The sequence below is a fragment of the Neolamprologus brichardi genome, chromosome 8 (assembly GCF_056152115.1).
Source record: "Neolamprologus brichardi isolate AB-2024 chromosome 8, ASM5615211v1, whole genome shotgun sequence".
Lineage (NCBI taxonomy): Eukaryota > Metazoa > Chordata > Actinopteri > Cichliformes > Cichlidae > Neolamprologus > Neolamprologus brichardi.
In genome coordinates this window covers 12,986,793-13,012,415 of record NC_142111.1, presented here as the reverse complement: position 1 = coordinate 13,012,415, position 25,623 = coordinate 12,986,793, and the positions used below count along the sequence as shown (strand labels likewise).

General features: G+C 44.0%; 1 protein-coding gene across 1 annotated transcript; it reads right to left on the bottom strand.

Annotated features, from left to right (window-relative positions):
* Positions 1 to 267: 267 nt before the first annotated feature.
* LOC148101762 (IgGFc-binding protein-like) lies at positions 268 to 22,637 on the bottom strand. The gene is made up of 23 exons (XM_087845185.1): positions 22,631 to 22,637; positions 22,133 to 22,248; positions 21,678 to 21,953; positions 21,163 to 21,258; positions 20,898 to 21,063; positions 17,804 to 18,204; positions 17,139 to 17,715; positions 16,458 to 17,041; positions 15,788 to 16,340; positions 15,097 to 15,695; positions 14,767 to 14,924; positions 14,217 to 14,617; positions 13,848 to 14,044; positions 12,370 to 12,535; positions 5,875 to 6,275; positions 5,211 to 5,787; positions 4,530 to 5,113; positions 3,860 to 4,412; positions 3,169 to 3,767; positions 2,839 to 2,996; positions 2,289 to 2,689; positions 1,920 to 2,116; positions 268 to 525 (listed from the first exon to the last, which is right to left on the bottom strand). The coding sequence occupies exons 1-23, from the start codon at positions 22,635 to 22,637 to the stop codon at positions 268 to 270; spliced, it is 8,025 nt and encodes a 2,674-aa protein (XP_087701311.1).
* Positions 22,638 to 25,623: the final 2,986 nt, after the last annotated feature.

Genomic DNA, 25,623 nt, shown 5'->3' with positions numbered 1-25,623 from the left:
TGGCGTCACTCTGAAATAGGATTTTTCTAATTTTAGAGATACTGCATAAATGCAAGAAAGCCATTCTACTTATTTGTTTAATATGAGCACTGAAGGACATAACCTGGTCAAAAACAGCTCAAATATTTCTCTCCACTGGAGGCCACGGTAATCCCAGTCCGAGTGTGCATCTGGTTAGACATCATGTTTGTAAGAGTTTTATAGCTGAGTACAATAATCTTATCTTTATCTGAATTTGAAGCAGAAAATTGAAGATCATCCATGTCTTTATGTCTTTAAGACATTCCTACAGTTTAGTCTTATGGTTTCCTTGACATAGCTGGAGATCATCTGCATAGCAGGGAAAATGTACACGATACCTTTGAAAGATACTGCGCAGGTGGTAGCATTGTAACAGCCCAGCTGGCCGTCTCTGATGGAGCACTGCTGTTCAGGAGTGCAAGATGAGGCAGAACATCGCAGGTCATTTGGAGCGTGACATTCACATCTCTGGGAGCAACCGTCTGTCCAGAAGGACTCGCCAGCCTGTGAACCACACCACACCAAATCATAGCCAAATTGATACAACAAATATAGTTCTTAAAATACCATTTTGAAGGATTTTGTTTTCATTAATTGTAGGTGATTTAGTGCAGTAATTGCTAGATCATGGCAAACTGCAACTATTAATGTACTAAATATTGTGACAGAGCAACTAGTCGTAGCTGTTGATCTTTCTCCCACAGAAAGGACAGATGCTAAATGCCACAATTTCAATATATGTGTGGAACAGAACTGCATGAAAAAAAGTATTTAATTGTTCTGATGTAGCTGTATAATCTTCAACTGATTGTTTAATACGTTCATTTATTTAGGGACAGATTTCCCCCCCCCCCAAAAAAAATAAAAAAATTCTGCAGTTTAAAGAATTAGACCATCATTCTGCTTGTATAGCTACATATTAATTATTTTCCTTTTAGTGGTGTAATATAAAACAGTCATAATAGCTATGCTGAATATATGATAGCAAATGAAGACCTTTTTTGTGATCCTAAGATTTCAGTTATATGAAACTATAAACTGTAGTTTTGCATTTTGCAACCCCTATTATTTGCTATTTCATAGAAACTACCACGTTTCCAGGTATTCATCATGCTTTTCATTTGGTTTGGATTTTATTTGGTTATTAACATGGAACTAACATTTTTTTCCATTTTGCAGCCCTGATTCCTGGTTATTAGACCTAAACTACCACATGTTTCCAGGTAACGTCAATTTGCATTTTGTAGGCTTGTTTCTTGGTTATTGAACAGAAACCAACATTGATTCCAGGTAAGATATCAGATTTAAACATAATATTTACGGTGATACTGTTGTCAAACAAAAAAGAATGTTGGTGGATGAGGCAGGATTCATTCCAGCATTATGGTAATATGGTAATGGTATCCCAATACATTAAAACTTAAAATCATATTAGTATCTTATCACCGTATTATTATGAGGTTAGTATATATAAAAATGTGTTTTATTGCTAGTGATTGTGACTATACTATTACTAATTGGTTTTTTTAAGCTCATGTACATACATTTGTATCCATATTATCACTTATAATTTATGGTCTGTTATTACATAGATTTAAATGTAATAGTACTCACTAGATCACTTGGTTATTACTCTGGAAATGAAGTGGCAATTATTTGCTATATCTCTAGTTTTTATCTTCCTGTTTCCACCTTGTTACCTCAATATTACCACATTATTACTGAGCTATAATAGACTCTGTTGTTTGTTTAAAATATATTTCTGAATTTTAAGCTTTGTCACAGTCCAAAACACTTCACGAAGCTTTCTAAATGTAAGAAGGGCAAGTCTGCTGATTCTGCTGATTTGAAGGGAATTACTTCAAAGAGTATTTACTATTGACTTTAATATGTCTTACATCATAGTAGAATCCATCATATTGGCAGCCACAGCTTTCCACTGGGACACACCTGGTCCCACTCTTGATGAAGCCTTCATCACAGAAACATCCCTCAGAGCAGAACTGCTCACAGGTTTCATCAATGCTACTGGCACAGGTGTGGCCACAGTCAGTACCGCACAGCTCATAATGGCTGTTGGCTGGACAGTCCAGTGCTTAATAAGTGAGAAACGTGACAAATGGCACTAGTCAGACATACCACTTTAAATGTAATACAGTGTGGATATAGTGAGTATTGTAAAATTATTGGACATTTTATTTCTGAAGTGGTTAGCAAATTTCTTGTACATTTAGATATAAATAAAATATCATGACATGTTGACTCACTGCAGGTGGTGTTCTCTCTCCAGGGATAGATTCGAACATTAGCAGACTGACAGGCACTGACATATGATTCAATGGCACTGCACAAGAGATCGTGGCCTTGATTTCCTGACAAACATACATCAAACACGCAGTCGTTGAAATATGGTGCCGGGTCCACCTCCTTGTTGCAGAAACTGAAGGGCCCATCAGCTGCCTGTATCACCTCACACTGATCTCTAGCTGGCTGTTCATTGGCACACTGTGGACAGGAGGAGCCACAGCCATCATTGCACGTGTAGTTGCCTGGCACCTTCCAGGCTCTCCCAAACTCATCTGGAGATGTGACTATTGTTCCAGATGGTGTGTGAAATTCATCATTTGGATTTCCATTGAAATTTCCACAAAGTCCGCATATTTTTTCTCTGTTGATGACAACAGTTAGCAATAGTTCTTATGTTAGTTTCATAAGGATAAATTATTAGTAAATAAATTATTTATATAGCTGGGATTATCCTGTTTTTAAAGCATGTCAAACAATAATTACTGCAGCTTTGATGGGTGGGAATTGTACCTGTAATTTGGTGGTACGGAGATAAACACTGCACTATATCCATTATAGGTAACACTCAAGCCAAAATTAGTGCTGACAAGTATACGAGATCCTGTTGCGTAGATAGAAACGTTACCTTCATTCAAGACAATAGGTAAATTTCTAGTTACTCCATTCACCTAGAAGAGATAAGCAAAGAAAATCAGTGGGTAGTTTTTCTACTTTTTAATTGTTATTTTTTTCATTCACAGCAGTAAAAATATCCCTAAAATATATGTAGCTGCCATTTACTTCATACACCTGAAATTGTTCATAACAATCATCGAATGAGAACTATCACTAACTACTTACTTGTACCAAACCTCTTCTGTCCCTTGAGATATGCACGTCGTAGCCCCAGACATTCACAAAAACTTCAGCTACTATTGAAAGTGGAAGCCCATTCAATGCCTCATTCTTAGCTTCCACGGAAAACTGATTGAGCTCATCAGTGGCATTGCATAGGGTCACCAGAACATAGCGACAGGTTCCTTGGAAGTCATAGGCCTTACGATCAAAGGTGATGTAGTGAGGGTCTCCAGTAGCAGAGCAGGTGCCATGAGGGTTGGGATGGCAGCCAAACTCGCCCTCCACCACACGGCAGGACTCCCGTGGCCCACAGGAGTTGGGAGTACAGTGGACATTCCCTGTAGCGCCGTTACAGGTACACAAGCTCTGACATTCTTCACCATCCCAGAACTGCTCACCACCTTGGTGATAGCGTCCTTGATGATAGCATCCACAAGATGTTGGTGGAACGCACTGGTCACCATTGAGGATAAAACCATTGTTACACTGACAGCCCTCCTGGCACACAGTATCACAAGTGAAGGGGAAAGAGAGGCTGGGGCAAGCAGAAGGACAAGAGGTTCCACAGAGTTCATAATGGCTGTTTGATGGGCAGGTTAGTGCTGGAGAAAAACAAACAGGTTAACATAAAAAAGCATTTTTAAACATTTGGAGATCATGGCTAGAATTACTTCAAAAACAGTTGAATGCTTACCACAGCCAGTTGCATTTCTCCATTGTCCTAAGGCAACACCCTTCTGTTGACACATTAGTGCATAATCTCGTAGGACGCCACACAGAGTTGATGCTGGATTGTTAGAGCCCCCCATGATCTCCACACATACATCCACCTGCCGCCTTGGGTCGACCACAGACCAACAGGGTACAAATGGCCCATCTGGTGAGCTGAGAATGCCACAGTACTCACTAGAATTATAATTAGTTGTAGAATTTTGGTTCATGCTTTCCACGCAGTGAGCAGCCAGAGAACCATCTCGCCAACTGTCTCCAAAGTTCTGAGAACTGTTGACCAGAACACCGTTGGGTGTATTGAAGTCATCATGTGGATGACCATTGTAATTACCACAGAGTCCACCCAGTGAACCATTGTAGACACCAGGAGCAGTGACACAGACAAAGTGAGGCCAGACTGTCTGCACAGTTACACCAAAGGAGGTGCGAATGATGACACTGTAAATGCTGCTGTGGAAGATCTGGATTCGGTTGGATGTAGTGCTGAAAGGTAGCCTGATCAGCTGACCGTTAACCTGCAGGATCATCCAGTTTTTTGCAGTTAACAAGACTTAAACAGTATTGTGTCCGTGTACACATAAAAAAATATTAAAGGAAGAACATAATTTTAAGTAAGTGTTCCATTCACTTACCTTCACTTTACTGTTATTTGCCATCTCCATAGATACGTGTATCCCCTCTGCTTCAAAATGCAGAATTCGTGCAAAACCTTGCTGGCCTCTTGGCACTTTTTCTGCTGTCACCATGAAGTGTGGGTGACTGGACAGTCCCATAACTTTGGCAAGTGTCAATCGACACGCCCCAGGATAATGGTATGTCAGGCCATCAAATGTCTGATATGACCCCGGGCCTCTGATCCAGCATGTTTCATAGCTATTTGGTCTGCATCCTCTTTCTCCATCCTCCACCCTGCATGATTCAAGTGGGCCACAACCATGAGAGTGGCAAGTCATGGAGCCATAACTGCAGCTACAACGTCTCCCACAGTCTTCGTCTAGTATTACAGTTTGTCCAGAGCGGTAGTAACGGCCCTCAAAGCTGCAGCCACACTCAGCATGAGGGACGCAGACCCCACCACTGAGGATGTAGCCTGAATCACAGATGCAGCTTTCCTGGGGAGGTAGAGGGCAGTTATGGGTAGAGTTGGGATTAACACAGGTAGGTGGACATCCTGTGCCTTCAGACTCAAAGTGGCTGTTGGCTGGACATGGGATTTCTAGGAATAACAGAACAACATCGATATTTACATCGGTGGAATTTTAATACAATAATATTTTGAAATAATGCAAAAAAAAAAAAAGTGATTAACATACCACAAAAGCCAGGTGTCCTCCAACTTGGTAGCTGAATAGCACTTTGTTGACACTGACTTGCATACACACTTAGGGCTTGACAGAGAATAGGTCGGTACCCTCCTCCTACACACAGATCATACACACAACTGTCCACAAAGGACTGTGGAGGAAGTTGTTGATGGCAAGGCGTGAAAGGTCCAGAACTACTGCTGAGGATACCACAGTGGTCAGTGTTGCTGTACAATGCTGTCTCTTCTACAGTGCAAACAGCACAGTCCAGACCTCCGCACTGTGGCCCACAGCTAGGCTCATCATCCCCAGATGCTTGCCAGCTGTTAGCAAAAACCACATCAGAGCTCACAACCTCACCGTCACGAGTTTGAAAGTCATCTCTACCAATGCCATTGAAGTTTCCACAAAGACCGCATGTACCATTCTGGTAAGTGTAGGGCAAGCTGATCTGGACATAATGATTTGTGTCATAAGACACCACTAAACCAAAGTCAGTGCTGACAAACACAGAAAAACCTGACTCATAAACCTGCACGGTGCCATTGCTAAGGGAGAATGGAGTGGATGCAAAGTTCCCGTTAACCTGTAAACAAAACCAGCACATATATCAAGTGAGAAAAGTATATCTGGTTATAAAGTGTAGAATTTATCCAGAATCAAAATGACCAACCTTAGCCTGACCACGGCGTCCTTTGACAAGCTCAATTGTGTCATTGTAGACATGCACTTTCACCAGTCGTGTCCAAGAGACTAGAGTATTGTCTCTGTGCTCATTTTTGCCTTCTACTCTGTAGTAGGGCCGTCCACTATTACATTGCTCAGAGAGAACATACGTGCAAGTGCCTTGAAAGTGAAACACTGTGTCATCAAAGGTGTAGTAATGGGGATCACCGCTTATGGTGCAGGTTCCTCTTGGCACTGTCTGACAGGAGAACTGGAAGGAAGCTGGCTTGCAGATCTGTGAAAAGGAGCACGGCTCACTGCGGCACTGCAGGCCTGTTGAGGTACATGTGCACTTCTGTGCACAGGTCCTGTCACTCCAGAATGAAGCACCCAGCTGCACTAATTCACCTTAAAAAGAACAAAAGGAAATGTCCCTTATGCCTTGTGTTAAATGTCCAGACATTTACGTTCATAAAGCTTTAGGAAAAAACTTTCAAACCTTACATTTTTTTCATGTACTGTCAAATAACAGCAGGAATTGCCTCAAGGCACTTTATATTGTAAACTAAAAGACCCTAAAATAACAGAGAGAACACTGCAACAATCCAACAATGCCTAACAGCAGTCTGAGATGTGCTCTGTTGGGAGGATACGGCACTATGATTTCATTAAGATAAGATGAGGCCTGATTGTTCAAGACATATATGAGGAAAATAATTTGAATCTGGATTTAACAGGGAGCAAAAGAAGGGAAGCTAGTATAAGAGAAATATGTTCTTTCTTTTTAGTCCCTTTCCGTACTGCAGCATTTTGGATCAACTCAATGCTTTTCAGTGAGTTTTTGGGAAAATCTGATAATACAGACCGTTCTCACTCCCGAGGCGTAACATCCCGACGTTTTGTCACGTCCCATGGCGTTCCTGAGGAACACGAAAGGTGACCTTCCGTGTTCTTATGGTACGCGCCGGGTTATGGATGAAATCAAGTGGAATGATGGTCCTGCGGTAATAGACGTTCCAGCCCCTTATTCCAGCCCTAAACCTAACCTTATCCCTAACCATAACGTTATTCCTAATCTTAACCAGTACTTTAATGGCATGTGTAGGAATGTTTAGCTTATTTTAGAGTTTAGAAATGTGTTAACATAGAATGTAGAATTATTGTAGAGACGCTGACACTGCCCTCAATGTATTAAAGGCCTGACTGTGTCATGAACTTAGGAGTAGATTGTAGGAGACACCTCCCCCACTTGAACTGTGAAAGTAAGACAAAGAGGAGTTAATGCTGAGTGTGTGGAGGTAAACACAGACGACACGAGAGCTCTCGATTGACACTGCTCGTTTATTACTTATCACCACACAACTGAACTCTTTTCCCTCCAAAACACAGCAACAACACTTCCTGAGAACTGGGTGTGAGTGGAGCCCTCCAGTGGTCCACCACACATGCCCCCCCCCGAACACCCAGTAGGGTCATCCCCTAGTCCAGAACCCTCGCTTTAATTAAACGTCCAGAACGGCTGAACCGGGGATGTGGAGAGCTGGCGGAGGGGAAACGAGCCTGAGGGCCAGGCTGGCATGGGCGGTCAGGAAAAACTGAAGACAGCTTGGGCCCCGCCAGGTGGGGGGCGCTCCCAGAGGAAGAAGCAGGATTGTCCGGTCCAGTGGAAGGCGGGCGGCCACGGCGGGGGGCCTGAGCCGGCACCACCTGATCATCCCGAAGCACATGTGCTGGTTTAAGTCTGTCAATAGAAACAGCCTCCTGTCGACCCCCAAAATCCAAAAGGAAATACTTCCGGCCCGGTTGAATAACCCTAAAGGGGCCGTCATACAGTGGACGCAGCGGAGGCCTATGAGCGTCATGCCTGACAAAAACAAACTGTGAGGAGTCCAACGACCTTGGAACAAAGGTGTCGGGGACACAATGGTGCACTGTGCCAGGAAGAGAAAACGAGTCTCTTGGGGGACGGAGAGACAGCACAGATGGAGCGAAGCACGGGGGTGGGCTCTCAGGCAAGAATTCCCCGGGGACCTGAGGGGCTGACCGAGGACCAGTTCAGCCGGGGAAACCCCAAGGTCTTCTTTAACCGCGCAGCGCAACCCCAGTAAAACCCATGGAAGGCGGTCAACCCAGTTGCCATCTGTGAGAGATGCACGGAACGCGGCCTTAAGCGACCGGTGGAAACGTTCGCACATCCCGTTGGCCTGCGGGTGGTACGCAGTGGTTCGGTGGACCTTGACCCCCAGGCCGTCAGCCATGGCAGACCAAAGCTCGGAAACGAACTGGGGGCCCCTGTCTGAGGTGATGTCGGTGGGGGGACCGAAACGCGAAACCCACGTTGACAAAAATGCCCTGGCCACTGCTGCTGCTGTAGTGGACGCCAGAGGCACTGCCTCAGGCCAGCGGGTTGTGCGGTCCACTACAGTCAAAAGGTGCATGAAACCTTGTGACTGAGGCAGAGGACCAACCAGATCCACATGCACATGATCAAAACGCCTCCCTGGAACGCGGAAGGATTCGAGGGGCGCCTGTGTGTGCCTATGAATCTTAGCACGCTGGCATGGGATGCACGCGGCTGCCCACTCTTTCACTGATTTACGAAGGCCCGGCCAAACAAACCTGGACCTGACCAGCTTGACCGAGGCCCGGACGCCTGGATGAGAGAGGGCGAAAACGCGACGACGCCACGAAAGGGGGACTACAGGGCGTGGACGGCTGGTGGAAACATCGCAAAGCAGGCTGGGCCCGCCGTTCCACACGGGTCTGTCCTCCAATACAAGGCCCGTTTGCGCAGACCGAAGGGCAAGGACATCCGGGTTGGCCTGTTGGTCAGCGGCCATAGCCTCGAAGTCTATGCCAACATAAACGGGAGAGACCAGCACACGGGATAGACAGTCAGCCACGCAGTTGGACTTACCAGCCACGTGCTGAATGTCAGTTGTGAACTCTGAAATGGCTGCCAACTGGCGCTGCTGGCGCCCGCTCCACGGATCAGAGACCTTGGACATCGCGAATGTCAAAGGTTTATGATCGACGTATGCGGTGAAGCTCCGACCCTCGAGAAAAAACCGAAAATGCCGTGTCGCGAGTTGCAGGGCCAGCAACTCCCTGTCAAAAACGCTATATTTGCGCTCACTGTCCCTAAGCGTGCGACTAAAAAAAGCGAGCGGTTGCCAGACACCGGAGACCCGCTGTTCTAACACCGCGCCCACTGCCACGTCCGACGCGTCGGAGGTCAACGCAATCTCCGCCGACGGAAACGGGTGGGCCAGCAGGGCGGTGTTTGCCAGCGCGGTCTTGGCCCCAGAAAATGCCTGGATGCGTTCAGGGAGCCAATCAATCGGGTCCTTAGCTGTTTTACCCTTCAAGGCAGCATAGAGAGGCTGCAGCAGGTGCGCAGCTCTGGGGAGAAAGCGGTTGTAGAAATTGACCATCCCCAAGAACTCCTGCAGCGCTTTAACGGACGCAGGACGCGGAAAAGCCGAAACGGCCCGGACCTTGTCTGGCAACGGAACCACACAGTCAGCGGAAATGCGGTGGCCCAAGAAATCCAGAACCAGCAAGCCGAACTGGCACTTGGAGGGGTTGACGATCAGGCCGTGTGCCGCCAAGCGCTGGAAAACCTGATGCAGATGGGACGCGTGCTGACTCTCAGAGCAGCTGGCCACCAATATATCGTCAAGGTACACGAAGACGAAGGGCAGCCCGCGCAAAACAGAGTCCATCAACCGCTGAAAAGTCTGGGCGGCACCCTTCAGGCCGAAAGGCATGCGCAAAAATTCAAACAGGCCGAAAGGGGTAATAACGGCAGTTTTGGGGACGTCTTCGGCGCGCACGGGAACCTGGTGATACCCCCACACCAAGTCAATTTTAGAAAAAATCGAGGTGCCGGCGAGGTGGGCGGAAAAATCCTGGATGTGGGGAATGGGGTAACGGTCGTTCTCCGTGACATTATTCAAACGGCGAAAATCCCAACACGGCCGCCACCGACCATCTGACTTGGGCACCATGTGTAGCGGAGAAGCCCAGGCACTATTCGAGCGCTGCACTACGCCGAGGCGCTCCATTGTGGCAAACTCTTCCCGAGCGACGGAGAGTTTCGCGGGATCGAGGCGACGCGCGCGTGCGAACACCGGCGGACCGACCGTCGGGATATAATGTTCAACCCCGTGCTTCGTTGCCGTGTTCGAGAAATTAGGAACAGTCAGTGAAGGGAACTCCAAGAGCAAACGCTGAAAAACATTCCCTGAAGTCACTAAATTAGCCCGATTCAGGGGCTCGATGGCGCGAGTGAAACAGGGTATTGAAGAAAAAGACAGTGCATCGATTAAGCGTCTGTTAGCGACATCGACCAGCAGTCCATGGGCACAAAGAAAATCGGCGCCCAAAATAGGTACAGAGCTAGCGGCAACAACAAAGTTCCATTGGAAATCCCGACCATGAAAACAAACAGTCACGAACCTTTCCCCGAACGTTGCGATGGGAGAGCCATTAGCCGCAATAAGCTGCGGTCCGCAGCCCGTTGCTAAACTGTCGGCTCCGGACGGGGGAAGGAGGCTCTTCTGGGAGCCGGAGTTGACCAGGAAACGTCTCCCAGAGCGCGAGTATTCTATGAAGAGCAGTTTTTCTTTGTCGCCAGCGGTCGCGGCCGCTACAGCGCGCTGGCGGGGTCCATGTCCCAGGGTCGGAAAAGCACAAGGCGGCAGGCAGCGGCGCGCTCTGGCGCCAAAACGCTGATGGTAGAAACAGAGGTCCCGTCCGTGGTGTCGCTGTGCCACGATCTTTGCCGTCAGCGAAGGATCGGAGACGTCGGGGCAGGTCAGTGGGGGAGTGGAAGGCGTCGCCGGCGAAGCTGGAACTAGGTCGTGATCGTGGAAAGTGCGGGTAGCCAGGAGAATACGATCCGCGTCCTCAGCCAGGGAGCGCTAGCGCCGAAGAAGAAGCTCCTTAAGGGCGGCGTACTTCCCTCGGGTGGGTGGGTCCCGGAGGAGAGTCAACGCACGACGGGTGGCTAGCGGGTCGAGAGAAGCCACTACATGGTGATATTTCGTGTCGTCAGCCGAGATGCCACGAAGGGCGAACTGAGCCTCCACGTGCATGAACCACGACGGGGGATCGTGAAGCCAAAAGTCCGGCAGCACGAGCGCCACAGCAAACGTAGCTGCAGCCGGAGGCAGAGGGCTGGCGGCTGCTGATGCATCCAGAGCGGAGTCGGTGCCACCATCGGACTGCAACATGTTCAAGTCAGGGGTCACCAATGTGGAGGTAAACACAGACGACACGAGAGCTCTCGATTGACACTGCTCGTTTATTACTTATCACCACACAACTGAACTCTTTTCCCTCCAAAACACAGCAACAACACTTCCTGAGAACTGGGTGTGAGTGGAGCCCTCCAGTGGTCCACCACAAGTGGAAATTTCCCAGAGGATACCTGGGTGGGGTCTCAACATTTGTAACTGGATAACTGTGGTCTGAAAGGGAGATGGGTTTTTATGACCTCTAGGGAGTCACCTACACCCACAGTGTTTTAACTGTCACGGACACTCACTCACGTGCACACACATACACACAGGTATGCGTACACAGTCACTCACGAGCACTCACATAAACACGCACATGTAGGCACTCACGTGCTCGTGCACATAGACACAGACACAGAGTTTGCAGCACACCGTGGGGGGGTTTTATGATGGGGTCGCCTCTATAAAGCTGGCTGTAACTAACAAAGGGGTGAAGATTTTGCAGAGGGACATCGGCCTCGTCTTCCCTTCTAGAAGTGCATGCTTAAATAAAGATGAATAAAGGTTTTGTGAAATAACTACTGAGTTCCGGTTCCGTCTCTGGATGCCTCGACGAATAAAAGAACCGGGGTAAAACTGCTTTTGTAACACATGAAATAGTGTTTTCCCAAGCGATGTTGAGAAAAAGAGCAAACATGTGTAGATTGAGACCAAACGGTTCTCATATTCCCTCATTTTTCCGATCTCGTCATTTAGGAACGTGTTGGGTGTCCAAAAACATAATATGTTGACGATTTGTCACGTAGCATAAAATGTTACGCTTTGAGAGTGAGAACGTGTTGGATAATAACGAATCACAGTAGGCCAGACTTTAAGTAATAAATGCATGAACTAATTTTTTGGCGTCACTCTGAAATAGGATTTTTCTAATTTTAGAGATACTGCATAAATGCAAGAAAGCCATTCTACTTATTTGTTTAATATGAGCACTGAAGGACATAACCTGGTCAAAAACAGCTCAAACATTTCTCTCCACTGGAGGCCACGGTAATCCCAGTCCGAGTGTGCATCTGGTTAGACATCATGTTTGTAAGAGTTTTATAGCTGAGTACAATAATCTTATCTTTATCTGAATTTGAAGCAGAAAATTGAAGATCATCCATGTCTTTATGTCTTTAAGACATTCCTACAGTTTAGTCTTATGGTTTCCTTAACAGAGCTGGAGATCATCTGCATAGCAGGGAAAATGTACACGATACCTTTGAAAGATACTGCGCAGGTGGTAGCATTGTAACAGCCCAGCTGGCCGTCTCTGATGGAGCACTGCTGTTCAGGAGTGCAAGATGAGGCAGAACATCGCAGGTCATTTGGAGCGTGACATTCACATCTCTGGGAGCAACCGTCTGTCCAGAAGGACTCGCCAGCCTGTGAACCACGCCACACCAAATCATAGCCAAATTGATACAACAAATATAGTTCTTAAAATACCATTTTGAAGGATTTTGTTTTCATTAATTGTAGGTGATTTAGTGCAGTAATTGCTAGATCACTGCAAACTGCAACTATTAATGTACTAAATATTGTGACAGAGCAACAGAGTATTTAATTGTTGTGATGTAGCTGTATAATCTTCAACTGATTGTTTAATGCGTTCATTTATTTAGGGACAGATTCCCCCCCCCCCCCCCCCCCCCCCCCCCAAAAAAAAATTTTGCAGTTTAAAGAGTTAGACCATCATTCTGCTTGTATGGCTACATATTAATTATTTTCTTTTTAGTGGTGTAATATAAAACAGTCATAATAGCTATGCTGAATATATGATAGCAAATGAAGACCTTTTTTGTGATCCTAAGATTTCAGTTATATGAAACTATAAACTGTAGTTTTGCATTTTGCAACCCCTATTATTTGCTATTTCATAGAAACTACCACGTTTCCAGGTATTCATCATGCTTTTCATTTGGTTTGGATTTTACTTGGTTATTAACATGGAACTAACATTTTTTTCCATTTTGCAGCCCTGATTCCTGGTTATTAGACCTAAACTACCACATGTTTCCAGGTAACGTCAATTTGCATTTTGTAGGCTTGTTTCTTGGTTATTGAACAGAAACCAACATTGATTCCAGGTAAGATATCAGATTTAAACATAATATTTACGGTGATACTGTTGTCAAACAAAAAAGAATGTTGGTGGATGAGGCAGGATTCATTCCAGCATTATGGTAATATGGTAATGGTATCCCAATACATTAAAACTTAAAATCATATTAGTATCTTATCACCGTATTATTATGAGGTTAGTATATATAAAAATGTGTTTTATTGCTAGTGATTGTGACTATACTATTACTAATTGGTTTTTTTAAGCTCATGTACATACATTTGTATCCATATTATCACTTATAATTTATGGTCTGTTATTACATAGATTTAAATGTAATAGTACTCACTAGATCACTTGGTTATTACTCTGGAAATGAAGTGGCAATTATTTGCTATATCTCTAGTTTTTATCTTCCTGTTTCCACCTTGTTACCTCAATATTACCACATTATTACTGAGCTATAATAGACTCTGTTGTTTGTTTAAAATATATTTCTGAATTTTAAGCTTTGTCACAGTCCAAAACACTTCACGAAGCTTTCTAAATGTAAGAAGGGCAAGTCTGCTGATTCTGCTGATTTGAAGGGAATTACTTCAAAGAGTATTTACTATTGACTTTAATATGTCTTACATCATAGTAGAATCCATCATATTGGCAGCCACAGCTTTCCACTGGGACACACCTGGTCCCACTCTTGATGAAGCCTTCATCACAGAAACATCCCTCAGAGCAGAACTGCTCACAGGTTTCATCAATGCTACTGGCACAGGTGTGGCCACAGTCAGTACCGCATAGCTCATAATGGCTGTTGGCTGGACAGTCCAGTGCTTAATAAGTGAGAAACGTGACAAATGGCACTAGTCAGACATACCACTTTAAATGTAATACAGTGTGGATATAGTGAGTATTGTAAAATTATTGGACATTTTATTTCTGAATTGGTTAGCAAATTTCTTGTACATTTAGATATAAATAAAATATCATGACATGTTGACTCACTGCAGGTGGTGTTCTCTCTCCAGGGATAGATTCGAACATTAGCAGACTGACAGGCACTGACATATGATTCAATGGCACTGCACAAGAGATCGTGGCCTTGATTTCCTGACAAACATACATCAAACACGCAGTCGTTGAAATATGGTGCCGGGTCCACCTCCTCGTGGCAGAAACTGAAGGGCCCATCAGCTGCCTGTATCACCTCACACTGATCTCTAGCAGGCTGTTCATTGGCACACTGTGGACAGGAGGAGCCACAGCCATCATTGCACGTGTAGTTGCCTGGCACCTTCCAGGATCTCCCAAACTCATCTGGAGATGTGACTATCGTTCCAGATGGTGTGTGAAATTCATCATTTGGATTTCCATTGAAATTTCCACAAAGTCCGCATATTTTTTCTCTGTTGATGACAACAGTTAGCAATAGTTCTTGTGTTAGTTTCATAAGGATAAATTATTAGTAAATAAATTATTTATATAGCTGGGATTATCCTGTTTTTAGAGCATGTCAAACAATAATTACTGCAGCTTTGATGGGTGGGAATTGTACCTGTAATTTGGTGGTACGGAGATAAACACTGCACTATATCCATTATAGGTAACACTCAAGCCAAAATTAGTGCTGACAAGTATACGAGATCCTGTTGCGTAGATAGAAACGTTACCTTCATTCAAGACAATAGGTAAATTTCTAGTTACTCCATTCACCTAGAAGAGATAAGCAAAGAAAATCAGTGGGTAGTTTTTCTACTTTTTAATTGTTATTTTTTTCATTCACAGCAGTAAAAATATCCCTAAAATATATGTAGCTGCCATTTACTTCATACACCTGAAATTGTTCATAACAATCATCGAATGAGAACTATCACTAACTACTTACTTGTACCAAACCTCTTCTGTCCCTTGAGATATGCACGTCGTAGCCCCAGACATTCACAAAAACTTCAGCTACTATTGAAAGTGGAAGCCCATTCAATGCCTCATTCTTAGCTTCCACGGAAAACTGATTGAGCTCATCAGTGGCATTACATAGGGTCACCAGAACATAGCGACAGGTTCCTTGGAAGTCATAGGCCTTACGATCAAAGGTGATGTAGTGAGGGTCTCCAGTAGCAGAGCAGGTGCCATGAGGGTTGGGATGGCAGCCAAACTCGCCCTCCACCACACGGCAGGACTCCCGGGGCCCACAGGAGTTGGGAGTACAGTGGACATTCCCTGTAGCGCCGTTACAGGTACACAAGCTCTGACATTCTTCACCATCCCAGAACTGCTCACCACCTTGGTGATAGCGTCCTTGATGATAGCATCCACAAGATGTTGGTGGAACGCACTGGTCACCATTGAGGATAAAACCATTGTTACACTGACAGCCCTCCTGGCACACAGTATCACAAGTGAAGGGGAAAGAGAGGCTGGGGCAAGCAGAAGGACAAGAGGTTCCACAGAGTTCATAATGGCTGTTTGATGGGCAGGTTAGTGCTGGAGAAAAACAAACAGGTTAACATAAAAAAGCATTTTTAAACATTTGGAGATCATGGCTAGAATTAATTCAAAAACAGTTGAATGCTTACCACAGCCAGTTGCATTTCTCCATTGTCCTAAGGCAACACCCTTCTGTTGACACATTAGTGCATAATCTCGTAGGACGCCACACAGAGTTGATGCTGGATTGTTAGAGCCCCCCATGATCTCCACACATACATCCACCTGCCGCCTTGGGTCGACCACAGACCAACAGGGTACAAATGGCCCATCTGGTGAGCTGAGAATGCCACAGTACTCACTAGAATTGTAATTAGTTGTAGAATTTTGGTTCATGCTTTCCACGCAGTGAGCAGCCAGAGAACCATCTCGCCAACTGTCTCCAAAGTCCTGAGAACTGTTGACCAGGACACCGTTGGGTGTATTGAAGTCATCATGTGGATGACCATTGTAATTACCACAGAGTCCACCCAGTGAACCATTGTAGACACCAGGAGCAGTGACACGGACAAAGTGAGGCCAGACTGTCTGCACAGTTACACCAAAGGAGGTGCGAATGATGACACTGTAAATGCTGCTGTGGAAGATCTGGATTCGGTTGGATGTAGTGCTGAAAGGTAGCCTGATCAGCTGACCGTTAACCTGCAGGATCATCCAGTTTTTTGCAGTTAACAAGACTTAAACAGTATTGTGTCCGTGTACACATAAAAAAATATTAAAGGAAGAACATAATTTTAAGTAAGTGTTCCATTCACTTACCTTCACTTTACTGTTATTTGCCATCTCCATAGATACGTGTATCCCCTCTGCTTCAAAATGCAGAATTCGTGCAAAACCTTGCTGGCCTCTTGGCACTTTTTCTGCTGTCACCATGAAGTGTGGGTGACTGGACAGTCCCATAACTTTGGCAAGTGTCAATCGACACGCCCCAGGATAATGGTATGTCAGGCCATCAAATGTCTGATATGACCCCGGGCCTCTGATCCAGCATGTTTCATAGCTATTTGGTCTGCATCCTCTTTCTCCATCCTCCACCCTGCATGGTTCAAGTGGGCCACAACCATGAGAGTGGCAAGTCATGGAGCCATAACTGCAGCTACAACGTCTCCCACAGTCTTCGTCTAGTATTACAGTTTGTCCAGAGCGGTAGTAACGGCCCTCAAAGCTGCAGCCACACTCAGCATGAGGGACGCAGACCCCACCACTGAGGATGTAGCCTGAATCACAGATGCAGCTTTCCTGGGGAGGTAGAGGGCAGTTATGGGTAGAGTTGGGATTAACACAGGTAGGTGGACATCCTGTGCCTTCAGACTCAAAGTGGCTGTTGGCTGGACATGGGATTTCTAGGAATAACAGAACAACATCGATATTTACATCGGTGGAATTTTAATACAATAATATTTTGAAATAATGCAAAAAAAAAAAAAGTGATTAACATACCACAAAAGCCAGGTGTCCTCCAACTTGGTAGCTGAATAGCACTTTGTTGACACTGACTTGCATACACACTTAGGGCTTGACAGAGAATAGGTCGGTACCCTCCTCCTACACACAGATCATACACACAACTGTCCACAAAGGACTGTGGAGGAAGTTGCTGATGGCAAGCCGTGAAAGGTCCAGACCTACTGCTGAGGATACCACAGTGGTCAGTGTTGCTGTACAATGCTGTCTTTTCGACAGTGCAAACAGCACAGTCCAGACCTCCGCACTGTGGCCCACAACCAGGCTTATCATCCCCAGATGCTTGCCAGCTGTTAGCAAAAACCACATCAGAGCTCACAACCTCACCGTCACGAGTTTGAAAGTCATCTCTACCAATGCCATTGAAGTTTCCACAAAGACCGCATGTACCATTCTGGTAAGTGTAGGGCAAGCTGATCTGGACATAATGATTTGTGTCATAAGACACCACTAAACCAAAGTCAGTGCTGACAAAAACTGAAAAACCAGACTCATAAACCTGCACGGTGCCATTGCTAAGGGAGAATGGAGTGGATGCAAAGTTCCCGTTAACCTGTAAAAAAAGACCAGCAAATATATCAAGTGAGAAAAGTACATCTGGTCATAAAGTGTAGAATTTATCCAGAATAAAAATGACCAACCTTAGCCTGACCACGGCGTCCTTTGACAAGCTCAATTGTGTCATTGTAGACATGCACTTTCACCAGTCGTGTCCAAGAGACTCGAGTACTGCCTCTGTGCTCATTTTTGCCTTCTACTCTGTAGTAGGGCCGTCCACTATTACATTGCTCAGAGAGAACATACGTGCAAGTGCCTTGAAAGTGAAACACTGTGTCATCAAAGGTGTAGTAATGGGGATCACCGCTTATGGTGCAGGTTCCTCTTGGCACTGTCTGACAGGAGAACTGGAAGGAAGCTGGCTTGCAGATCTGTGAAAAGGAGCACGGCTCCTTGCGGCACTGCAGCCCTGTTGAGATACATGTGCACTTCTGTGCACAGGTCCTGTCACTCCAGAATGAAGCACCCAGCTGCACTAATTCACCTTAAAAAGAATAAAAGGAAATGTCCCTTATGCCTTGTGTTAAATGTCCAGACAGTAGTAAAAACCGTGTTTTATAAGGAAAACACTTGAAAGCACTCTCCGCCTGTGAGCAAAACCAAAACCAAAAACCCCCCACCCTTTCCTATTGGTCAAAAAATGTACCATGTCAACCAATCAAAAGATGATATGGCAACATGGCATTTAGTTGTTTAGGAAGGGGGGAAGTTTTAGGAGTGACGGCGGTGTTTTGAGATGTGAGAGATTTGCGACGTTTAGCGCAAATCTTGTGTAGTTAGTGTGTAGTGTAGTCAATAGTTTTCTTGTGTGTGTCAGAACAATGAGGTGACTGCTAAATGTTACAGGTGTTATAGGAGTGATACATCTCCTGTTGTCAGGCCTGCAGGCATCAGGCTTGTGATGTTCTCCTTTATCTCATATTGTACAGAAATAATTTTTTGGAGTGGCACAAATAATTTGTGTGGCATCAAATTTGATGCAGAACACCTGATAGTTCTGTAAATAGTTTGAAATGTTTATTTAAAAAAATGTCTTGGCTGCAGTTTTAGGTAAAGAGCTGCAAAGAACATTGTTTGCATAACTCAGTTACTTTCTTGAAGAAATAACTATATAATTAATTGCCCAACATTGGTCATTATATACTGTATTTTGCAGACAGAGTTACAGGACTCTCTCCCAGACCACAGACTCATACTCATAATATAAGTCAGAGCTTTATATTAAAAAAAAAAAAAGAAGAAAGAAAAAGAAAAAAAAAATGAAAGTTGTGTTTTCAAAATTGGAGTTCAAGTTATGTTTACTTCCAATAGTGTTAACATACTACACAGGTCATGAACAAGATTTTATTTTAATTTTCATTGTAAGTGGGCTAAAGCAGTCAATTAAAAGTAGTCTAACATAAATGTAAATTCTGTAATTTGATTATTTTAATTAACCATGTAACCTGGATGAATTCGATGCTGGCGTGACCACAGTACACACGTCTGCTGTTGCTCACAGTGGTCCAAGGGACTGCTCAGGGAGTTTGTATGTTCGCTTAGACCAGGGGTCGGCAACCTGCGGCTCCAGAGCCGCATGCGGCTCTTTAGTCCTTATACTGCGGCTCCGCGTGGTTTGGGAAAATAAATTAGTATTTAGCTGAAGTGTATTTTATTTGTGTTTAGTTCTTTTTTTTAACTTGTAGTTCTAAATTGGAAGATTATTGTGATATTGAAATATAAAAATAAAATTATATTCTATTATTTTTTCATCGCTCAAAATAAGAGTCACACTCGCGGAAGCCGGTGTACCCGCCGAAACGCCGTGCATTTATCGAGACTTTCAACCCCAGGTAGGCCAATTATGGATCTTCGGATCCACATTATGTCAGCAGCTCCACCATGAACTATGTTAAAGACAAACACCGCTCACGCCTGACAGATGACAGCTTACAGTCCTGCGTAAACTGACTTCGTACAGCCCCGATTAGCAGACGCTGTGCGCAGAGGTTCGGGACCATAAGTCTTATTGTAAACATATCACGGCAGACCGACGATGTTTGCATGAACACGCTTTTCAGCATCTCTTTATTGACCACTTTTCACACACGTTTGCTGTACGCATACAGCCGGCTATAGCTTTTCACCTCACAGCCCGACATACACCACCAACAACACAACAGCACAGATAGCGCAGACGTAAAGGCAGCGAGGCGTGATTGCGGGTGTGGCTCAGGTGCGTCCGCCTCCCCTGCAGCAGCGCTGCAGACCACGCCCCACCGCACGCATTAACCTGGTAAAATACATATTTAGGCAGAATTTTGCAAATATCTATTTTTAATTTTTCAGCAGAATAGTGCTTTTTTATTTTTTAAAAGTCAGGTCAAGGCTCCAACAGCCCAAAGGCGATATAAGGGTGGTGGCTGACAACAGTTTTTGTTTGCTACATGGATCATTTTAGTTCAGCTTTCCTTTTGTTATATTTCTTTAAGAGTTCAAAATGTGTTGATTACATAAATAAAATGTAATTTTCTCTGTAGCACTTCATGGATTTCCTAAGCAACACACCTTAGTTGTTCACACAAAGCATAAAGGTAAAAAACAATATATACAGTGTTATCTTCATTTTAGATGTCAAAAAGTATTTGCGGCTCCCAGTGTTTTCTTTTGCGTGGAAACTGAGTCCAAATGGCTCTTTGGGTGTAAAAGGTTGCAGACCCCTGGCTTAGACACATGAAAAATTAGGGGGAACATTGGTGGTCACTACAGTGGACAGCTATTCAAAGGTTGTTTTCTTGTATTTGTGTCAGTGTTGATGGTATACTTGCACATAAACCACTATGACACTGATTTGTCAGTCCATACCCTGCCATGTTTAAAAAACATGAAAAACGTACGTTTAAAAAAATTAAGTTCAAAATGCACATACAAGTTCAAAAATCTTTTTTTTCATGCCTAAATATGAATAAAATACTTAAGAAAAAAATCCTGATTGAGGTTGTCATAATTCATGCATGAAAGGTTCCAACTCTAATGTACTGAGAAACCGCATCTACTTCAGTTTTTGTCATCTGCTTTGCATGCAGTGCTTGTGTTGAAATAACCAAATAGCCTTGCCTATTACAGTTGCAAATGACTGTAATGATATCTAACATAAAGGTTGCAGAAGCAGTTGCCTTCTGTATCCTTCAGTCTTACCATTAAAAGTGCAGCCTGTTGATCCATGGTCTGTCCGGAAGGCCCAGCGACCTGGTTCATTGACGTTGCTGCTAAGGCGAAAATTTGAGTTACTCCCTGATGCAGCACTGGTGAATGATCCAGGGAGGACATAATAGTGAGTGGAGCCAATTGTATCATAACCAGCCTACAAATGTGAGTCACAAGAATATGATTAATGCATTTAGAAATAATGAATGTTTTTTCATTAGTAACTATGCAGAGCATTGACTATAGTAGGTCTGACCTGAATCCTCAGTGTTGTTGAGGCTATTATACCGTAGTTCATCAGCACAAATGAATATTGGCCTCCAGAGATCAGCACAGCTTGGACAGTAGTGCGCTGGAAAATATGAATTCAGTTTACTATATGTTCTGTTTGATCAGTGTTCTGCTGGATTTACACCTAATTTTGTTATGATACACTTTTCATGTATCACTGTATCAAATGTATTAATTCATAATTTGTGCTTCAATTTCAATGGTCTAGATTTCAGATAATTACTATTAACCACCTTAGTTTCTTAGTATGAAATGCTTTAGGTCATCTTCAGGTATCACTTTAAAAAAAAAAAAAAAAAAAGCACAATATTCAAAAAGAATCTTTGTACGAAATCTGTCACAGGAATTCATGTCTTTATGTCTGGAAGATGACACTAGATTACACTAACCTACGGTTCCTGAGTTAGTAGGCAACAGACTTTCACGTATACATCACACATAAGCACATAATTTAATTCCAAATTTTGGAAGCTGACTTACTGTTCCGCTTGTGGGATAATAGGCCACCTCAAACCATGTTGCAACAAAGACCCAGTTGGCATTAAAGTTGAGTCCTGGAAAGTATTGATTGATGTCCCGTGTAGCTTGCTGGAGAACACTGCCACTGGTGTATTGGTTGTAGTAGATCTGACCATTTCCTCTGTTGTCTAAATCTGTCCAGAATGGAGCGATGATGTCTCTGATACGTTGTGGGAACCTCTGACTTATAAATTCACTTAGTGGACGAGTAAATGTTAAGTGTCCATTATGATTGACCTGAAAAAAATTGAAAAGAAAAGAATATTTCCTGTCACAACATCTAGATAAACAGATTCAGATTTTGTTTTGCAAACCAGGTTTTATATTGTAATTAGTGGCAGGAAGTTTAATTAGACAGCTAAATATTTTTATGGTACAAATGTAGTAAATTAATTGTTACTGTTAATTTTACATACATAAATGCTGTTATATGTCCTCCCAAAATAGAAAAAAGGTCTTAGCAGGGTAATCTTTGGAGAACTTCCATCATCTACCGCAGAGCTTACAGTTCCAGATGTTGGGTAAAGAGGTCCTAAGAAGCAATTAGGTAGATCATGAAAAAATATAGAAAAGGCCTGTATGGTTAATATTCTGCAAACATAAATATAAAACATATTCATCACAGGCTTTCAGTCTTTACTCATATGTATGTGTAAATGTGATATAAATTGAGGATAAACTGATGAAAGTCAAATCTTTAGAGAAGGTTTTGAGAAGACACAAACTTACTGACAACCCGAGCAGTCACACCTGTACATGAAAAAAAAAACACAAATAAATAAAATGCAAAGCAGAAAATTATGTTTTCCAAGATTGCAAGATTTTATTTCTGATCCAAAAACTTTGAGTGATCACTTAGGCAAAAAAAAACACACCATAAAATGGATTAAAGGAACATAAATACAATTACTAACCTGTCATTCCCAAAAGCAGCACAAAAAACCTGATTTGACCCACCATTCTGTCAAATCAGATTCCTTCATTAAAAAGGGAAAATTAATTTTTTGTTTAATTTATAACCTAAGTGCAGAGCTAAATTCAGATGAATCTGTTCAATCTTGATGTAATATTAGTTGTGAGTCTCTCACGCTCATTTGAGACTGCAGGGGACACCCAAGGCGTTATATAGTTGGGGATATTTACCTAAGAAATGTAATCTAATTGTCATGTTCCCTGTCCCTCCCCGGCCAGCCCAGTGTGGCCACAAGTGTTTGTTGTTTTTCTCTCGCTCTCTCTCTCCTACCTGTCTGCCTGGGCGGAGCTCTGATTGGGCTCCTGCCCTTGGCCCACGCACCTGCAGCTGATCTCGAGCGATTTGCAGTTCTCTGGCTCTTCTTAAGGCTGGGGCTCTGAGCTATTCGTCGCTGGAATATTGAGTAACTCTCGTTAGTATTGCCTGGCTTCTTTGCGATTCTACTGTTCCCGTGTTTGCCTTCGACTTACCCTCGTCTGTGTAAATAGGTTTACCTGGATCAGCCCTTTTGTGACCCCTGGACCCCGTGAGTGAGAGTGAGCTGCTTGTGTGGAGACTGTTTGGACGAGGAGCAGAGCGAGTGCGAAGAAGTGTGTCTCCCCAGCCTGTTGATCCCCGGGACCCTGGTGTTTCCCCCCACCCCTTCATGTGTATATAGCGCACCAGTGTGATTAATAAAGTGTCGTTGAACCGTGCTACCTCAGTCTGCGCCTGAGTCCCTTCCACTCCCGTGACACTAATACTCTATCAAAGGATACTCAAGAAGAATGTCAGATACCGTTACCATGGTTAATAGTCAAGCAGTAACTTTAGCAGCCATAGATACAGATCTCAGACAAAGGGTTTACTACTGAAACAGTAAACCATTCTCAAAATACAAGTGATGGTAAATATTGTACTTACAGTCAGGAGGAAGGAGTGGAGGAAGACAAAATGTTTTTTCCCCATCAGTTTTGCTGCATTAAGTAAATTGAGAAGCTCTGGCTTTTTCTTGTCCATGCTGACTCTACATAACAGAAAAAAATGTATGGTTGTCTTCTGCACACTGAAACACTGAAATTCATCAAGTCAAGTAATGGACTCCAGCTGTAGTTCAAATCAATTCAGTTAAATTAAATTCTATTTAAACAGCGCCAAATCACAACACCAGCTGCCTCAAGGTGCTTTATATTGTAAGGTAGACCCTACAATAATACATACAGAAAAAAACAACAACAATCAAATGACCTCACTATGAGCAAGCACTTTGGCGACAGCGGGAAGGAAAAACTCCCTTCAAGAAGAAACATCCAGCAGAACCAGGCTCAGAGAGGGACGGCCATCTGCTGCAACGAGTTAGGGAGAGAGAAGGAAGACAGGACAAAGGACATGCTGTGGAAGAGAGCCAGAGTTTAATAGCAAGTATGATTCAACACAGAGAGGTCTATTAATACATAGTGAGTAAGAAAGGTGACTGAAGAAGAATCCCCCACCAGCATACATCTATGCAGAATAACTAAGGGAGGATTCAGGGTCACCTGATCCAGCCCTAACTATATGCTTTAGCAAAAGGAAAGTTTTAAGCCTAATCTTAAAAGTAGAGATAATGTCTGTCTCCTGAATCCAAATTGGAAGCTGGTTCCATAGAAGAGGGGCCTGAAAACTTAAGGCTCTGCCTCCGATTCTACTTTTAAATACTCTAGGAACAACAGGTAAGCCTGCAGTGCGAGAGCGAATTGCTCTAATGGGGTGATATGGTACTATAAGGTCATTAAGATAAGATGGGGCCTGCAAGCAGTGTTGGGTAAGTTACCTTAAATTAGTAACTTAGTTACATTACTAGTTACTTCAAGTTACTCGTTACTTTCAAAGTAACTAGTTACTATGGTTTTACTCTTTTGTTAATGCAGAAATCCTACCAGTGGCTGGACAAAGCTGGACTGAAAGACAGCACAGAGGCACTAATCGTGGCAGCACAAGAACAAGCTCTGAGTACAAGATCCATAGAGGCTGGGGTCTATCACACCAGGCAAGACCCCAGGTGCAGGCTGTGTAAAGATGCCCCAGAGACAATCCAGCACATAACAGCAGGGTGCAAGATACTAGCAGGCAAGGCATACATGAAACGCCATAACCAAGTGGCCAGCATAGTGTACAGAAACATCTGTGCCAAATATGGCCTGGAAGTGCCGAGGTCAAAATGGGAGACGCCCCCAAGGGTGGTGGAGAATGACCGAGCTAAGATCCTGTGGGACTTCCAGATACAGACGGACAAAATGGTGGTGGCTAACCAACCGGACATAGTGGTGCTAGACAAACATGAGAAGACGGCCGTAGTGATCGATGTAGCGGTTCCGAATGACAGCAATATCAGGAAGAAGGAACACGAGACGCTGGAGAAATACCAAGGGCTCAGAGAAGAACTCGAGAGGATGTGGAGGGTGAAGGTAACGGTGGTTCCCATGGTAATCGGAGCACTAGGTACGGTGACTCCCAAGCTAGGCGAGTGGCTCCAGCAGACCCCGGGAACAACATCGGAGATCTCTGTCCAGAAGAGCGCAGTCCTGGGAACAGCTAAGATACTGCGCAGGACCCTCAAGCTCCCAGGCCTCTGGTAGAGGACCCGAGCTTGAAGGATAAACTGCCCGCAGGGGCGAGTGGGGAATTTATATATATATATATATATATATATATATATATATATATATATATATATATATATAGAGAGAGAGAGAGAGAGAGAGAGAGAGAGAGAGAGGCTTTTAACGCTGAAAGTACAAACATCACTAATGTCACACAACTTTGCAGACATGTGGCCAACAGCAATGTTCTTCATTATTAAACATTCGCACATAAATAAGTGACATCATATTCAGTACTTACTTTTGACAGTTCACTCTTCGGCCACTCCCTTCTGCCGTATTTTGCGGCAAAATTATCCACACCCACCGGCGC

What these genes read in the sequence shown, in the direction of transcription:
- LOC148101762 (XM_087845185.1), bottom strand. An exon ending in GAGGACACCTGGCTTTTGTG is followed by an intron (nt 17,042 to 17,138) that starts GTATGTTAATCA and finishes TGTTATTCCTAG; the next exon opens with AAATCCCATGTCCAGCCAAC. An exon ending in ACAGAAGAGGTTTGGTACAA is followed by an intron (nt 2,997 to 3,168) that starts GTAAGTAGTTAG and finishes TATCTCTTCTAG; the next exon opens with GTGAATGGAGTAACTAGAAA.